General features: G+C 55.7%; 1 protein-coding gene across 2 annotated transcripts in view; it reads left to right on the top strand.

The window, feature by feature from the left end:
* LOC135554365 (isocitrate dehydrogenase [NADP], mitochondrial-like) overlaps positions 1–1,192 on the top strand; it is a 45,714-nt gene extending 44,522 nt beyond the window's left edge. The window contains exon 9 of one of the 2 annotated variants that reach the window (XM_064986647.1): positions 1,031–1,192. In XM_064986647.1, coding sequence (XP_064842719.1) covers positions 1,031–1,177 — 147 coding nt within the window. In that variant the 3' untranslated portion in view covers positions 1,178–1,192. The remainder of the gene's footprint in view (positions 1–1,030) is intronic. The other variant, XM_064986639.1, reaches the window with a different exon arrangement.
* Positions 1,193–15,231: the final 14,039 nt, after the last annotated feature.

Raw genomic sequence — 15,231 nt, 5'->3', positions numbered from 1 at the left:
CACTACAGTAGTTAGTGTGTACATCACTGGGGCCAAGCTTCCTGCCATCCAGGACCTCTATACCAGGCGGTGTCAGAGGAAGGCCCTAACAACTGTCAAAGACTCCAGCCACTCTAGTCATAGACTGTTCTCTCTGCTACTGCACGACAAGCGGTACCGGAACACCAAGTATAGGTCCAAAATACTTCTTAGCAGCTTCTACCCCCAAGCCATAACATCTAATCAAATGGCTACCCAGACTATTTGCATTGTCTCCCCCACCCCCTCTTTCACGCTGCTCGACTAACCGGTGCCATTGCACATTGACTCTGTACCGGTACCCCCAGTATATTTATTTTATTTTTATTTATCCGTCATTTTACCAGGTAAGTTGACTGAGAACACTTTCTCATTTGCAGCAACGACCTGGGGAATAGTTACAGGGGAGAGGATGGGGATGAATGAACCAATTGTAAACTGGGGATTATTAGGTGACCATGATAGTTTGAGAGCCATATTGGGAATTTAGCCAGGACACCGGGGCTACTCTTACGATAAGGGCCATGGCATCTTTAATGACCTCAGAGAGTCAGGACACCCGTTTAACGTCCCATCCAAAAGACTCTACCCGACAGAGGGCAGTGTCCCCATTTACTGCCCTGGGGAATTGGGATATTTTTTTTAGCCCAGAGGAAAGAGTGCCTCCAACTGGCCCACCAACACCATTCCAGCAGCATCTGGTCTCCCATCCAGAAACTGACCACGACCAACCCTGCTTAGCTTCAGAAGCAAGCCAGCAGTGGTATGCTCGCTACTGTTATTTTACTGCTGCTCTTTAAGAATTTGTTATTTTTTGAATCTATTTTTTACTTATTTTACTTAACCAACAATGCAGTTTTCAGAAAAATAAGTGTTAAGGGCTTGTAAGTAAGCATTTCACCTGTTGTATTTGGCGCATGTGACAAATAACATTTGATTTTATCATGAACTACTAAAACCTGTAATATACTTAACATGCTGGTAACTAACCCTAACCCCTGTTGACCTGTAGGTTCTCCCAAACTCTGGAGAGGGTGTGTGTGGAGATCGTGGAGAGTGGTGTGATGACCAAGGACCTGGCCGGCTGCATCCACGGCCTGGCCAAGTGACTACATGCATATATACCACACTATACAGTACAGTCATGTCCTTAGTATAACCCTGGCCAAGTGACTACATGCATATATACCACACTATACAGTACAGTCATGTCCACAGTATAACCCCGGCCAAGTGACTACACTAGACAGTACAGTACAGTCATGTCCTTAGTATAACCCTGGCCAAGTGACTACATGCATATATACCACACTATACAGTACAGTCATGTCCTTAGTATAACCCTGGCCAAGTGACTACATGCATATATACCACACTATACAGTACAGTCATGTCCACAGTATAACCCCGGCCAAGTGACTACACTAGACAGTACAGTACAGTCATGTCCTTAGTATAACCCTGGCCAAGTGACTACACTAGACAGTACAGTCATGTCCTTAGTATAACCCTGGCCAAGTGACTACACTAGACAGTACAGTCATGTCCTTAGTATAACCCTGGCCAAGTGACTACACTAGACAGTACAGTCATGTCCTTAGTATAACCCTGGCCAAGTGACTACACTAGACAGTACAGTCATGTCCTTAGTATAACCCTGGCCAAGTGACTACACTAGACAGTACAGTCATGTCCACAGTATAACCCCGGCCAAGTGACTACACTAGACAGTACAGTACAGTCATGTCCTTAGTATAACCCTGGCCAAGTGACTACACTAGACAGTACAGTCATGTCCTTAGTATAACCCTGGCCAAGTGACTACACTAGACAGTACAGTCATGTCCTTAGTATAACCCTGGCCAAGTGACTACACTAGACAGTACAGTCATGTCCACAGTATAACCCTGGCCAAGTGACTACACTAGACAGTACAGTACAGTCATGTCCTTAGTATAACCCTGGCCAAGTGACTACACTAGACAGTACAGTCATGTCCTTAGTATAACCCTGGCCAAGTGACTACACTAGACAGTACAGTACAGTCATGTCCACAGTATAACCCTGGCCAACTGAAACCTATGATTCAATCAGATTGCGGGTTATAAGCCAGTTTTAAAGCTGGAATCCGTAATGGTGAAACTTTTTTTCTGTTTGCGATATTACAACAGCAAAGAAGTTACTTCAAACAACCAATACTGGTTTTTCTTAGTCTCGGAGCTCCGTTGGGGTTAGGTCTCTCCTCTCCTCCGTTGGGGTTAGGTCTCTCCTCTCCTCCGTTGGGGTTAGGTCTCTCCTCTCCACCGTTGGGGTTAGGTCGCTCCTCTCCTCCGTTGGGGTTAGGTCGCTCCTCCTCCGTTAGGTTAGGGTTAGGTCGCTCCTCTCCTCCATTAGGGTTCGGTCGCTCCTCTCCTCCGTTAGGGTTCTGTCGCTCCTCTCCTCCGTTAGGGTTCTGTCGCTCCTCTCCTCCGTTAGGGTTCTGTCGCTCCTCTCCTCCGTTAGGGTTAGGTCGCTCCTCTCCTCCGTTGGGGTTAGGTCGCTCCTCTCCTCCGTTGGGTTAGGGTTAGGTCGCTCCTCTCCTCCATTAGGGTTAGGTTGCTCCTCTCCTCCGTTAAGGTTAGGTCGCTCCTCTCCTCTGTTAGGTTAGGGTGAGGTCGCTCCTCTCCTCTGTTAGGTTAGGGTGAGGTCGCTCCTCTCCTCCGTTAGGGTTCGGTCGCTCCTCTCCTCCGTTAGGGTTCGGTCGCTCCTCTCCTCCGTAGGGTTCGGTCGCTCCTCTCCTCCGTTAGGGTTCGGTCGCTCCTCTCCTCCGTAAGTGTTCGGTCGCTCCTCTCCTCCGTTAGGGTTCGGTCGCTCCTCTCCTCCGTTAGGGTTCGGTCGTTCCTCTCCTCCGTTAGGGTTCGGTCGCTCCTCTCCTCCGTTAGGGTTCGGTCGCTCCTCTCCTCCGTTAGGGTTAGGTCGCTCCTCTCCTCTGTTAGGTTAGGGTGAGGTCGCTCCTCTCCTCTGTTAGGTTAGGGTGAGGTCGCTCCACTCCTCTGTTAGGTTAGGGTGAGGTCGCTCCTCTCCTCTGTTAGGGTTAGGTCTCTTCTCTCCTCCGTTAGGGTTAGGTCTCTCCTCTCCTCCGTTAGGGTTAGGTCTCTCCTCTCCTCCGTTAGGGTTAGGTCTCTCCTCTCCTCCGTTAGGGTTAGGTCTCTCCTCTCCTCCGTTAGGGTTAGGTCTCTCCTCTCCTCCGTTAGGGTTAGGTCTCTCCTCCGTTAGGGTTAGGTCGCTCCTCTCCTCCGTTAGGTTAGGGTTAGGTCGCTCCTCTCCTCTGTTAGGGTTAGGTCTCTTCTCTCCTCCGTTAGGGTTAGGTCTCTCCTCCGTTAGGGTTAGGTCGCTCCTCTCCTCCGTTAGGGTTAGGTCTCGCCTCCGTTAGGGTTAGGTCTCTCCTCTCCTCCGTTAGGGTTAGGTCTCTCCTCTCCTCCGTTAGGGTTAGGTCTCTCCTCCGTTAGGGTTAGGTCGCTCCTCTCCTCTGTTAGGTGAGGGTTAGGTCGCTCCTCTCCTCTGTTAGGTGAGGGTTAGGTCGCTCCTCTCCTCTGTTAGGTTAGGGTGAGGTCGCTCCTCTCCTCCGTAAGGGTTCGGTCGCTCCTCTCCTCCGTAAGGGTTCGGTCGCTCCTCTCCTCCGTTAGGGTTCGGTCGCTCCTCTCCTCCGTTAGGGTTCGGTCGCTCCTCTCCTCCGTTAGGGTTCGGTCGCTCCTCTCCTCCGTTAGGGTTCGGTCGCTCCTCTCCTCCGTTAGGGTTCGGTCGCTCCTCTCCTCCGTTAGGGTTAGGTCGCTCTTCTCCTCTGTTAGGTTAGGGTGAGGTCGCTCCTCTCCTCTGTTAGGTTAGGGTGAGGTCGCTCCTCTCCTCTGTTAGGTTAGGGTGAGGTCGCTCCTCTCCTCTGTTAGGTTAGGGTGAGGTCGCTCCTCTCCTCCGTTGGGGTTAGGTCGCTCCTCTCCTCCGTTAGGTTAGGGTTCGGTCGCTCCTCTCCTCCGTTAGGGTTCGGTCGCTCCTCTCCTCCGTTAGGGTTCGGCCGCTCCTCTCCTCCATAAGGGTTCGGCCGCTCCTCTCCTCCGTAAGGGTTCGGTCTCTCCTCTCCTCCGTTAGGGTTCGGTCGCTCCTCTCCTCCGTTAGGGTTAGGTCGCTCCTCTCCTCTGTTAGGTTAGGGTGAGGTCGCTCCTCTCCTCTGTTAGGTTAGGGTGAGGTCGCTCCTCTCCTCCGTTAGGGTTAGGTCTCTCCTCTCCTCCGTTAGGGTTAGGTCTCTCCTCCGTTAGGGTTAGGTCGCTCCTCAGTTAGGGTTAGGTCTCTCCTCTCCTCCGTTAGGGTTAGGTCGCTCCTCAGTTAGGGTTAGGTCGCTCCTCTCCTCCGTTAGGGTTAGGTCGCTCCTCTCCTCCGTTAGGTTAGGGTTAGGTCGCTCCTCTCCTCTGTTAGGGTTAGGTCTCTCCTCTCCTCCGTTAGGGTTAGGTCTCTTCTCTCCTCCGTTAGGGTTAGGTCGCTCCTCTCCTCTGTTGGGTTTAAGTCTCTCCTCTCTTCCGTAGGGGTTAGGTCTCTCCTCTCCTCCGTTGGGGTTAGGTCTCTCCTCTCCTCCGTTGGGGTTAGGTCTCTCCTCTCCTCCGTTGGGGTTTTGTCTCTCCTCTCCTCCGTTGGGGTTAGGTCGCTCCTCGCCTCCGTTAGGGTTAGGTCTCTCCTCTCCTCCGTTAGGGTTAGGTCTCTCCTCTCCTCCGTTGGGGTTAGGTCGCTCCTCTCTTCTGTTGGGGTTAGGTCTCTCCTCTCCTCCATTGGGGTTAGGTCGCTCCTCTCCTCTGTTGGGGTTAGGTCTCTCCTCTCCTCCGTTAGGGTTAGGTCGCTACTCTCCTCCGTTAGGGTTGGGTCTCTCCTCCGTTAGGGTTAGGTCGCTCCTCTCCTCTTTTAGGTTAGGGTTAGGTTGCTCCTCTCCTCTGTTAGGTGAGGGTTAGGTCTCTCATCCGTTGGGGTTAGGTCTCTCCTCTCCTCTGTTGGGGATAGGTCGCTCCTCTCCTACTTTAGGGTTAGGTTGCTCCTCTCCTCTGTTGGGGTTTGGTCGCTCCTCTCCTCTGTTATGGTTAAGTCTCTCCTCTCTCTTCCGTAGGGGTTAGGTCGCTCCTCTCCTCCGTTGGGGATTAGGTCGCTCCTCTCCTACTTTAGGGTTAGGTTGCTCCTCTCCTCCGTTGGGGTTTGGTCGCTCCTCTCCTCCGTTAGGGTTAGGTCTCTCCTCCGTTAGGGTTAGGTCTCTCTCCGTTAGGGTTAGGTCGCTCCTCTCCTCTGTTAGGGTTAGTTCTCTTCTCTCCTCAGTTAGGGTTAGGTCGCTACTCTCCTCCGTTAGGGTTAGGTCTCTCCTCTCCTCCGTTAGGGTTAGGTCGCTACTCTCCTCCGTTAGGGTTGGGTCTCTCCTCCGTTAGGGTTCGGTCGCTCCTCTCCTCTCCTCAGTTAGGGTTAGGTCTCTCCTCTCCTCCGTTAGGGTTAGGTCTCTCCTCTCCTCCGTTAGGGTTAGGTCTCTCCTCTCTTCCGTAGGGGTTAGGTCGCTCCTCTCCTCCGTTGGGGTTCGGTCGCTCCTCTCCTCTGTTAGGGTTTGGTCACTCCATCTCCTCTGTTAGGGTTCGGTCGCTCCTCTCCTCCGTTAGGGTTCGGTCGCTCCTCTCCTCCATTAGGGTTCGGTCGCTCCTCTCCTCCGTTAGGTTAGGGTTAGGTCGCTCCTCTCCTCTGTTAGGGTTAGGTCGCTCCTCTCCTCCGTTAGGTTAGGGTTAAGTCGCTCCTCTCCTCTGTTAGGGTTAGGTCTCTCCTCCGTTCCGGTTAGGTATCTCCCTCTCCTCCGTTGGGGTTAGGTCTCTCCTCTCATCCGTTGGGGTTAGGTCTCTCCTCTCCTCCGTTGGGGTTAGGTCTCTCCTCTCCTCCGTTGGGGTTAGGTCGCTCCTCTCCTCCGTTGGGGTTAGGTCTCTCCTCTCCTCCGTTGGGGTTAGGTCTCTCCTCTCCTCCGTTGGGGTTTGGTCTCTCCTCTCCTCCGTTGGGGTTAGGTCGCTCCTCTCCTCCGTTAGGGTTAGGTCTCTCCTCTCCTCCGTTGGGGTTAGGTCGCTCCTCTCCTCCATTGGGGTTAGGTCGCTCCTCTCCTCTGTTGGGGTTAGGTCTCTCCTCTCCTCCGTTAGGTTAGGGTTAGGTCGCTCCTCTCCTCCGTTGGGGTTTGGTCTCTCCTCTCCTCCGTTGGGGTTAGGTCGCTCCTCGCCTCCGTTGGGGTTCGGTCTCTCCTCTCCTCCGTTAGGGTTAGGTCTCTCCTCTCCTCCGTTGGGGTTAGGTCGCTCCTCTCTTCTGTTGGGGTTAGGTCTCTCCTCTCCTCCATTGGGGTTAGGTCGCTCCTCTCCTCTGTTGGGGTTAGGTCTCTCCTCTCCTCCGTTAGGGTTAGGTCGCTACTCTCCTCCGTTAGGGTTGGGTCTCTCCTCCGTTAGGGTTAGGTCGCTCCTCTCCTCTTTTAGGTTAGGGTTAGGTTGCTCCTCTCCTCTGTTAGGTGAGGGTTAGGTCTCTCATCCGTTGGGGTTAGGTCTCTCCTCTCCTCTGTTGGGGATAGGTCGCTCCTCTCCTACTTTAGGGTTAGGTTGCTCCTCTCCTCTGTTGGGGTTTGGTCGCTCCTCTCCTCTGTTAGGGTTAAGTCTCTCCTCTCTTCCGTAGGGGTTAGGTCGCTCCTCTCCTCCGTTGGGGATAGGTCGCTCCTCTCCTACTTTAGGGTTAGGTTGCTCCTCTCCTCCGTTGGGGTTTGGTCGCTCCTCTCCTCCGTTAGGGTTAGGTCTCTCCTCCGTTAGGGTTAGGTCGCTCCTCCGTTAGGGTTAGGTCGCTCCTCTCCTCTGTTAGGGTTAGGTCTCTTCTCTCCTCAGTTAGGGTTAGGTCGCTACTCTCCTCCGTTAGGGTTAGGTCTCTCCTCTCCTCCGTTAGGGTTAGGTCGCTACTCTCCTCCGTTAGGGTTGGGTCTCTCCTCCGTTAGGGTTCGGTCGCTCCTCTCCTCTCCTCAGTTAGGGTTAGGTCTCTCCTCTCCTCCGTTAGGGTTAGGTCGCTCCTCTCCTCCGTTAGGTTAGGGTTAGGTCGCTCCTCTCCTCTGTTAGGGTTAGGTCTCTTCTCTCCTCTGTTAGGGTTAGGTCTCTCCTCTCCTCCGTTAGGGTTAGGTCTCTCCTCTCTTCCGTAGGGGTTAGGTCTCTTCTCTCCTCCGTTAGGGTTAGGTCGCTCCTCTCCTCCGTTAGGGTTAGGTCTCTCCTCCGTTAGGGTTCGGTTGCTCCTCTCCTCTTTTAGGTTAGGGTTAGGTCGCTCCTCTCCTCTGTTAGGTGAGGGTGAGGTCGCTCCTCTCCTCCGTTGGGGTTCGGTCGCTCCTCTCCTCCGTAAGGGTTCGGTCGCTCCTCTCCTCCGTAAGGGTTCGGTCTCTCCTCTCCTCCGTAAGGGTTCGGTCGCTCCTCTCCTCCGTTAGGGTTCGGTCGCTCCTCTCCTCCGTTAGGGTTCGGTCGCTCCTCTCCTCCGTTAGGGTTCGGTCGCTCCTCTCCTCCGTTAGGGTGAGGTCGCTCCTCTCCTCCGTTAGGGTGAGGTCGCTCCTCTCCTCCGTTAGGGTGAGGTCGCTCCTCTCCTCCGTTAGGGTGAGGTCGCTCCTCTCCTCCGTTAGGGTGAGGTCGCTCCTCTCCTCTCCTCCGTTAGGGTGAGGTCGCTCCTCTCCTCTCCTCCGTTAGGGTGAGGTCGCTCCTCTCCTCTGTTAGGTTAGGGTGAGGTCGCTCCTCTCCTCTGTTAGGTTAGGGTGAGGTCGCTCCTCTCCTCTGTTAGGTTAGGGTGAGGTCGCGCCTCTCCTCCGTTGGGGTTAGGTCGCTCCTCTCCTCCGTTAGGGTTCGGTCGCTCCTCTCCTCCGTTAGGGTTCGGTCGCTCCTCTCCTCCGTTAGGGTTCTGTCGCTCCTCTCCTCCGTTAGGGTTAGGTCGCTCCTCTCCTCCGTTGGGGTTAGGTCGCTCCTCTCCTCCGTTAGGTTAGGGTTAGGTCGCTCCTCTCCTCCGTTAGGGTTAGGTCTCTCCTCTCCTCCGTTAGGGTTAGGTCTCTCCTCTCCTCCGTTAGGGTTAGGTCTCTACTCTCCTCCGTTAGGGTTGGGTCTCTCCTCCGTTAGGGTTAGGTCGCTCCTCTCCTCTTTTAGGTTAGGGTTAGGTTGCTCCTCTCCTCTGTTAGGTGAGGGTTAGGTCTCTCATCCGTTGGGGTTAGGTCTCTCCTCTCCTCTGTTGGGGATAGGTCGCTCCTCTCCTACTTTAGGGTTAGGTTGCTCCTCTCCTCTGTTGGGGTTAGGTCTCTCCTCTCCTCCGTTGGGGTTTGGTCTCTCCTCTCTTCCGTTGGGGTTAGGTCTCTCCTCTCCTCCGTTAGGGTTAGGTCGCTCCTCTCCTCCGTTAGGTTAGGGTTAGGTCGCTCCTCTCCTCTGTTAGGGTTAGGTCTCTTCTCTCCTCTGTTAGGGTTAGGTCTCTCCTCTCCTCCGTTAGGGTTAGGTCTCTCCTCTCTTCCGTAGGGGTTAGGTCTCTTCTCTCCTCCGTTAGGGTTAGGTCGCTCCTCTCCTCCGTTAGGGTTAGGTCTCTCCTCCGTTAGGGTTCGGTTGCTCCTCTCCTCTTTTAGGTTAGGGTTAGGTCGCTCCTCTCCTCTGTTAGGTGAGGGTGAGGTCGCTCCTCTCCTCCGTTGGGGTTCGGTCGCTCCTCTCCTCCGTTAGGGTTCGGTCGCTCCTCTCCTCCGTAAGGGTTAGGTCTCTCCTCTCCTCCGTAAGGGTTAGGTCGCTCCTCTCCTCCGTTAGGGTTCGGTCGCTCCTCTCCTCCGTTAGGGTTCGGTCGCTCCTCTCCTCCGTTAGGGTTCGGTCGCTCCTCTCCTCCGTTAGGGTGAGGTCGCTCCTCTCCTCCGTTAGGGTGAGGTCGCTCCTCTCCTCCGTTAGGGTGAGGTCGCTCCTCTCCTCCGTTAGGGTGAGGTCGCTCCTCTCCTCCGTTAGGGTGAGGTCGCTCCTCTCCTCCGTTAGGGTGAGGTCGCTCCTCTCCTCCGTTAGGGTGAGGTCGCTCCTCTCCTCCGTTAGGGTGAGGTCGCTCCTCTCCTCCGTTAGGGTGAGGTCGCTCCTCTCCTCCGTTAGGGTGAGGTCGCTCCTCTCCTCTGTTAGGTTAGGGTGAGGTCGCTCCTCTCCTCTGTTAGGTTAGGGTGAGGTCGCTCCTCTCCTCTGTTAGGTTAGGGTGAGGTCGCTCCTCTCCTCTGTTAGGTTAGGGTGAGGTCGCGCCTCTCCTCCGTTGGGGTTAGGTCGCTCCTCTCCTCCGTTAGGGTTCGGTCGCTCCTCTCCTCCGTTAGGGTTCGGTCGCTCCTCTCCTCCGTTAGGGTTCTGTCGCTCCTCTCCTCCGTTAGGGTTAGGTCGCTCCTCTCCTCCGTTGGGGTTAGGTCGCTCCTCTCCTCCGTTAGGTTAGGGTTAGGTCGCTCCTCTCCTCCGTTAGGGTTAGGTCTCTCCTCTCCTCCGTTAGGGTTAGGTCTCTCCTCTCCTCCGTTAGGGTTAGGTCGCTACTCTCCTCCGTTAGGGTTGGGTCTCTCCTCCGTTAGGGTTAGGTCGCTCCTCTCCTCTTTTAGGTTAGGGTTAGGTTGCTCCTCTCCTCTGTTAGGTGAGGGTTAGGTCTCTCATCCGTTGGGGTTAGGTCTCTCCTCTCCTCTGTTGGGGATAGGTCGCTCCTCTCCTACTTTAGGGTTAGGTCTCTCCTCTCCTCCGTTAGGGTTAGGTCTCTCCTCTCCTACTTTAGGGTTAGGTTGCTCCTCTCCTCCGTTAGGGTTAGGTCGCTCCTCAGTTAGGGTTAGGTCGCTCCTCTCCTCCGTTAGGTTAGGGTTAGGTCGCTCCTCTCCTCCGTTAGGGTTAGGTCTCTCCTCTCCTCCGTTAGGGTTAGGTCACTCCTCTCCTCCGTTGGGGTTTGGTCGCTCCTCTCCTCTGTTAGGGTTAGGTCGCTCCTCTCCTCCGTTAGGGTTAGGTCGCTCCTCTCCTCTGTTAGGGTTAGGTCGCTCCTCTCCTCTGTTAGGGTTAGGTCGCTCCTCTCCTCCGTTGGGGTTCGGTCGCTCCTCTCCTCTGTTAGGGTTTGGTCGCTCCTCTCCTCTCCTCTGTTAGGGTTCGGTCGCTCCTCTCCTCTGTTAGGGTTCGGTCGCTCCTCTCCTCTGTTAGGGTTCGGTCGCTCCTCTCCTCCGTTGGGCTTAAGTCTCTCCTCTCCTCCGTTGGGGTTAGGTCGCTCCTCTCCTCTGTTAGGGTTAGGTCGCTCCTCTCCTCCGTTAGGGTTAGGTCGCTCCTCTCCTCCGTTGGGGTTCGGTCGCTCCTCTCCTCTGTTAGGGTTTGGTCACTCCATCTCCTCTGTTAGGGTTCGGTCGCTCCTCTCCTCCGTTAGGGTTCGGTCGCTCCTCTCCTCCATTAGGGTTCGGTCGCTCCTCTCCTCCATTAGGGTTAGGTCGCTCCTCTCCTCGGTTAGGGTTAGGTCTCTCCTCTCCTCCGTTAGGGTTCGGTCGCTCCTCTCCTCCGTTAGGGTTAGGTCTCTCCTCTCCTCCGTTAGGGTTAGGTCTCTCCTCTCCTCCGTTAGGGTTAGGTCGCTCCTCTCCTCCGTTAGGGTTAGGTCGCTCCTCTCCTCCGTTAGGGTTAGGTCGCTCCTCTCCTCCGTTAGGTTAGGGTTAGGTCGCTCCTCTCCTCTGTTAGGGTTAGGTCTCTCCTCTCCTCCGTTGGGGTTAGGTATCTCCTCTCCTCCGTTGGGGTTAGGTCGCTCCTCTCCTCCGTTAGGTTAGGGTTAAGTCGCTCCTCTCCTCTGTTAGGGTTAGGTCTCTCCTCCGTTGGGGTTAGGTATCTCCTCTCCTCCGTTGGGGTTAGGTCTCTCCTCTCCTCCGTTGGGGTTAGGTCTCTCCTCTCCTCCGTTGGGGTTAGGTCTCTCCTCTCCTCCGTTGGGGTTAGGTCTCTCCTCTCCTCCGTTGGGGTTAGGTCCTCTCCTCCTCTCCTCCGTTGGGGTTAGGTCGCTCCTCTCCTCCGTTGGGGTTTGGTATCTCCTCTCCTCCGTTGGGGTTAGGTCGCTCCTCTCTTCTGTTGGGGTTAGGTCTCTCCTCTCCTCCATTGGGGTTAGGTCGCTCCTCTCCTCTGTTGGGGTTAGGTCTCTCCTCTCCTCCGTTAGGGTTAGGTCGCTCCTCTCCTCCGTTAGGGGTTGGGTCTCTCCTCCGTTAGGGTTAGGTCGCTCCTCTCCTCTTTTAGGTTAGGGTTAGGTTGCTCCTCTCCTCTGTTAGGTGAGGGTTAGGTCTCTCATCCGTTGGGGTTAGGTCTCTCCTCTCCTCTGTTGGGGATAGGTCGCTCCTCTCCTACTTTAGGGTTAGGTTGCTCCTCTCCTCTGTTGGGGTTTGGTCGCTCCTCTCCTCTGTTAGGGTTAAGTCTCTCCTCTCTTCCGTAGGGGTTAGGTCTCTCCTCTCCTCCGTTAGGGTTAGGTCGCTCCTCTGTTAGGGTTAGGTCGCTCCTCTCCTCTGTTAGGGTTAGGTCTCTCTCTCCTCTGTTAGGGTTAGGTCTCTCCTCTCCTCCGTTAGGGTTAGGTCTCTCCTCTCCTCCGTTAGGGTTAGGTCTCTCCTCTCCTCCGTTAGGGTTAGGTCGCTCCTCTCCTCCGTTAGGGTTAGGTCTCTCCTCCGTTAGGGTTCGGTTGCTCCTCTCCTCTTTTAGGTTAGGGTTAGGTCGCTCCTCTCCTCTGTTAGGTGAGGGTGAGGTCGCTCCTCTCCTCCGTTGGGGTTCGGTCGCTCCTCTCCTCCGTAAGGGTTCGGTCGCTCCTCTCCTCCGTTGGGTTAGGTCTCTCCTCTCCTCCGTTAGGGTTAGGTCGCTCCTCTCCTCCGTTAGGGTTCGGCCGCTCCTCTCCTCCGTTAGGGTTAGGCCGCTCCTCTCCTCCGTTAGGGTTCGGTCCGCTCCTCTCCTCCGTTAGGGTTAGGTCGCTCCTCTCCTCCGTTAGGGTTAGGGTCGCTCCTCTCCTCCGTTAGGGTGAGGTCGCTCCTCTCCTCCGTTAGGGTTAGGTCGCTCCTCTCCTCCGTTAGGGTTAGGTCGCTCCTCTCCTCCGTTAGGGTTAGGTCGCTCCTCTCCTCCGTTAGGGTGAGTCGCTCCTCTCCTCTCCTCTCCTCCGTTAGGGTGAGGTCGCTCCTCTCCTCCGTTAGGGTGAGGTCGCTCCTCTCCTCTGTTAGGTTAGGGTGAGGTCGCTCCTCTCCTCTGTTAGGTTAGGGTGAGGTCGCTCCTCTCCTCTGTTAGGTTAGGGTGAGGTCGCTCCTCTCCTCTGTTAGGTTAGGGTGAGGTCGCGCCTCTCCTCCGTTGGGGTTAGGTCGCTCCTCTCCTCCGTTAGGGTTCCGGTCGCTCCTCTCCTCCGTTAGGGTTAGGTCGCTCCTCTCCTCCGTTAGGGTTCGGTCGCTCCTCTCCTCCGTTAGGGTTAGGTCGCTCCTCTCCTCCGTTGGGGTTAGGTCGCTCCTCTCCTCCGTTAGGTTAGGGTTAGGTCGCTCCTCTCCTCCGTTAGGGTTAGGTCTCTCCTCTCCTCCGTTAGGGTTAGGTCTCTCCTCTCCTCCGTTAGGGTTAGGTCGCTCTCTCCTCCGTTAGGGTTGGGTCTCTCCTCCGTTAGGGTTAGGTCGCTCCTCTCCTCTTTTAGGTTAGGGTTAGGTTGCTCCTCTCCTCTGTTAGGTGAGGGTTAGGTCTCTCCTCCGTTGGGGTTAGGTCTCTCCTCTCCTCTGTTGGGGATAGGTCTCTCCTCTCCTCCTTTAGGGTTAGGTCTCTCCTCTCCTCCGTTAGGGTTAGGTCTCTCCTCTCCTACTTTAGGGTTAGGTTGCTCCTCTCCTCCGTTAGGGTTAGGTCGCTCCTCAGTTAGGGTTAGGTCGCTCCTCTCCTCCGTTAGGTTAGGGTTAGGTCGCTCCTCTCCTCCGTTAGGGTTAGGTCTCTCCTCTCCTCCGTTAGGGTTAGGTTACTCCTCTCCTCCGTTGGGGTTTGGTCGCTCCTCTCCTCTGTTAGGGTTAGGTCGCTCCTCTCCTCCGTTAGGGTTAGGTCGCTCCTCTCCTCTGTTAGGGTTAGGTCGCTCCTCTCCTCCGTTGGGGTTCGGTCGCTCCTCTCCTCTGTTAGGGTTTGGTCGCTCCTCTCCTCTGTTAGGGTTAGGTCGCTCCTCTCCTCTGTTAGGGTTCGGTCGCTCCTCTCCTCCGTTAGGGTTAGGTCGCTCCTCTCCTCCGTTGGGCTTAGGTCTCTCCTCTCCTCCGTTGGGGTTAGGTCGCTCCTCTCCTCTGTTAGGGTTTGGTCGCTCCTCTCCTCCGTTAGGGTTAGGTCGCTCCTCTCCTCCGTTGGGGTTCGGTCGCTCCTCTCCTCTGTTAGGGTTTGGTCACTCCATCTCCTCTGTTAGGGTTAGGTCGCTCCTCTCCTCCGTTAGGGTTAGGTCGCTCCTCTCCTCCATTAGGGTTAGGTCGCTCCTCTCCTCCATTAGGGTTAGGTCGCTCCTCTCCTCGGTTAGGGTTAGGTCTCTCCTCTCCTCCGTTAGGGTTAGGTCGCTCCTCTCCTCCGTTAGGGTTAGGTCTCTCCTCTCCTCCGTTAGGGTTAGGTCTCTCCTCTCCTCCGTTAGGGTTAGGTCGCTCCTCTCCTCCGTTAGGGTTAGGTCGCTCCTCTCCTCCGTTAGGGTTAGGTCGCTCCTCTCCTCCGTTAGGTTAGGGTTAGGTCGCTCCTCTCCTCTGTTAGGGTTAGGTCTCTCCTCTCCTCCGTTGGGGTTAGGTCTCTCCTCTCCTCCGTTGGGGTTAGGTCGCTCCTCTCCTCCGTTAGGTTAGGGTTAAGTCGCTCCTCTCCTCTGTTAGGGTTAGGTCTCTCCTCCCTCCGTTGGGGTTAGGTCTCTCCTCTCCTCCGTTGGGGTTAGGTCTCTCCTCTCATCCGTTGGGGTTAGGTCTCTCCTCCTCCGTTGGGGTTAGGTCTCTCCTCTCCTCCGTTGGGGTTAGGTCTCTCCTCTCCTCCGTTGGGGTTAGGTCGCTCCTCTCCTCCGTTGGGGTTAGGTCGCTCCTCTCCTCCGTTGGGGTTAGGTCTCTCCTCTCCTCCGTTGGGGTTAGGTCGCTCCTCTCTTCTGTTGGGGTTAGGTCTCTCCTCTCCTCCATTGGGGTTAGGTCGCTCCTCTCCTCTGTTGGGGTTAGGTCTCTCCTCTCCTCCGTTAGGGTTAGGTCGCTACTCTCCTCCGTTAGGGTTGGGTCTCTCCTCCGTTAGGGTTAGGTCGCTCCTCTCCTCTTTTAGGTTAGGGTTAGGTTGCTCCTCTCCTCTGTTAGGTGAGGGTTAGGTCTCTCATCCGTTGGGGTTAGGTCTCTCCTCTCCTCTGTTGGGGATAGGTCGCTCCTCTCCTACTTTAGGGTTAGGTTGCTCCTCTCCTCTGTTGGGGTTTGGTCGCTCCTCTCCTCTGTTAGGGTTAAGTCTCTCCTCTCTTCCGTAGGGGTTAGGTCGCTCCTCTCCTCCGTTGGGGATAGGTCGCTCCTCTCCTACTTTAGGGTTAGGTTGCTCCTCTCCTCCGTTGGGGTTTGGTCGCTCCTCTCCTCCGTTAGGGTTAGGTCTCTCCTCCGTTAGGGTTAGGTCGCTCCTCCGTTAGGGTTAGGTCGCTCCTCTCCTCTGTTAGGGTTAGGTCTCTTCTCTCCTCAGTTAGGGTTAGGTCGCTACTCTCCTCCGTTAGGGTTAGGTCTCTCCTCTCCTCCGTTAGGGTTAGGTCGCTCTCTCCTCCGTTAGGGTTGGGTCTCTCCTCCGTTAGGGTTCGGTCGCTCCTCTCCTCTCCTCAGTTAGGGTTAGGTCTCTCCTCTCCTCCGTTAGGGTTAGGTCGCTCCTCTCCTCCGTTAGGTTAGGGTTAGGTCGCTCCTCTCCTCTGTTAGGGTTAGGTCTCTTCTCTCCTCTGTTAGGGTTAGGTCTCTCCTCTCCTCCGTTAGGGTTAGGTCTCTCCTCTCTTCCGTAGGGGTTAGGTCTCTTCTCTCCTCCGTTAGGGTTAGGTCGCTCCTCTCCTCCGTTAGGGTTAGGTCTCTCCTCCGTTAGGGTTCGGTTGCTCCTCTCCTCTTTTAGGTTAGGGTTAGGTCGCTCCTCTCCTCTGTTAGGTGAGGGTGAGGTCGCTCCTCTCCTCCGTTGGGGTTCGGTCGCTCCTCTCCTCCGTAAGGGTTCGGTCGCTCCTCTCCTCCGTAAGGGTTCGGTCTCTCCTCTCCTCCGTTAGGGT

The sequence above is a fragment of the Oncorhynchus masou genome, chromosome 2 (genome assembly GCF_036934945.1).
Source record: "Oncorhynchus masou masou isolate Uvic2021 chromosome 2, UVic_Omas_1.1, whole genome shotgun sequence".
Taxonomy (NCBI): domain Eukaryota; kingdom Metazoa; phylum Chordata; class Actinopteri; order Salmoniformes; family Salmonidae; genus Oncorhynchus; species Oncorhynchus masou.
Note: the sequence above shows the minus strand (reverse complement) of the source record. Positions and strands in the feature narration are given on the sequence as shown.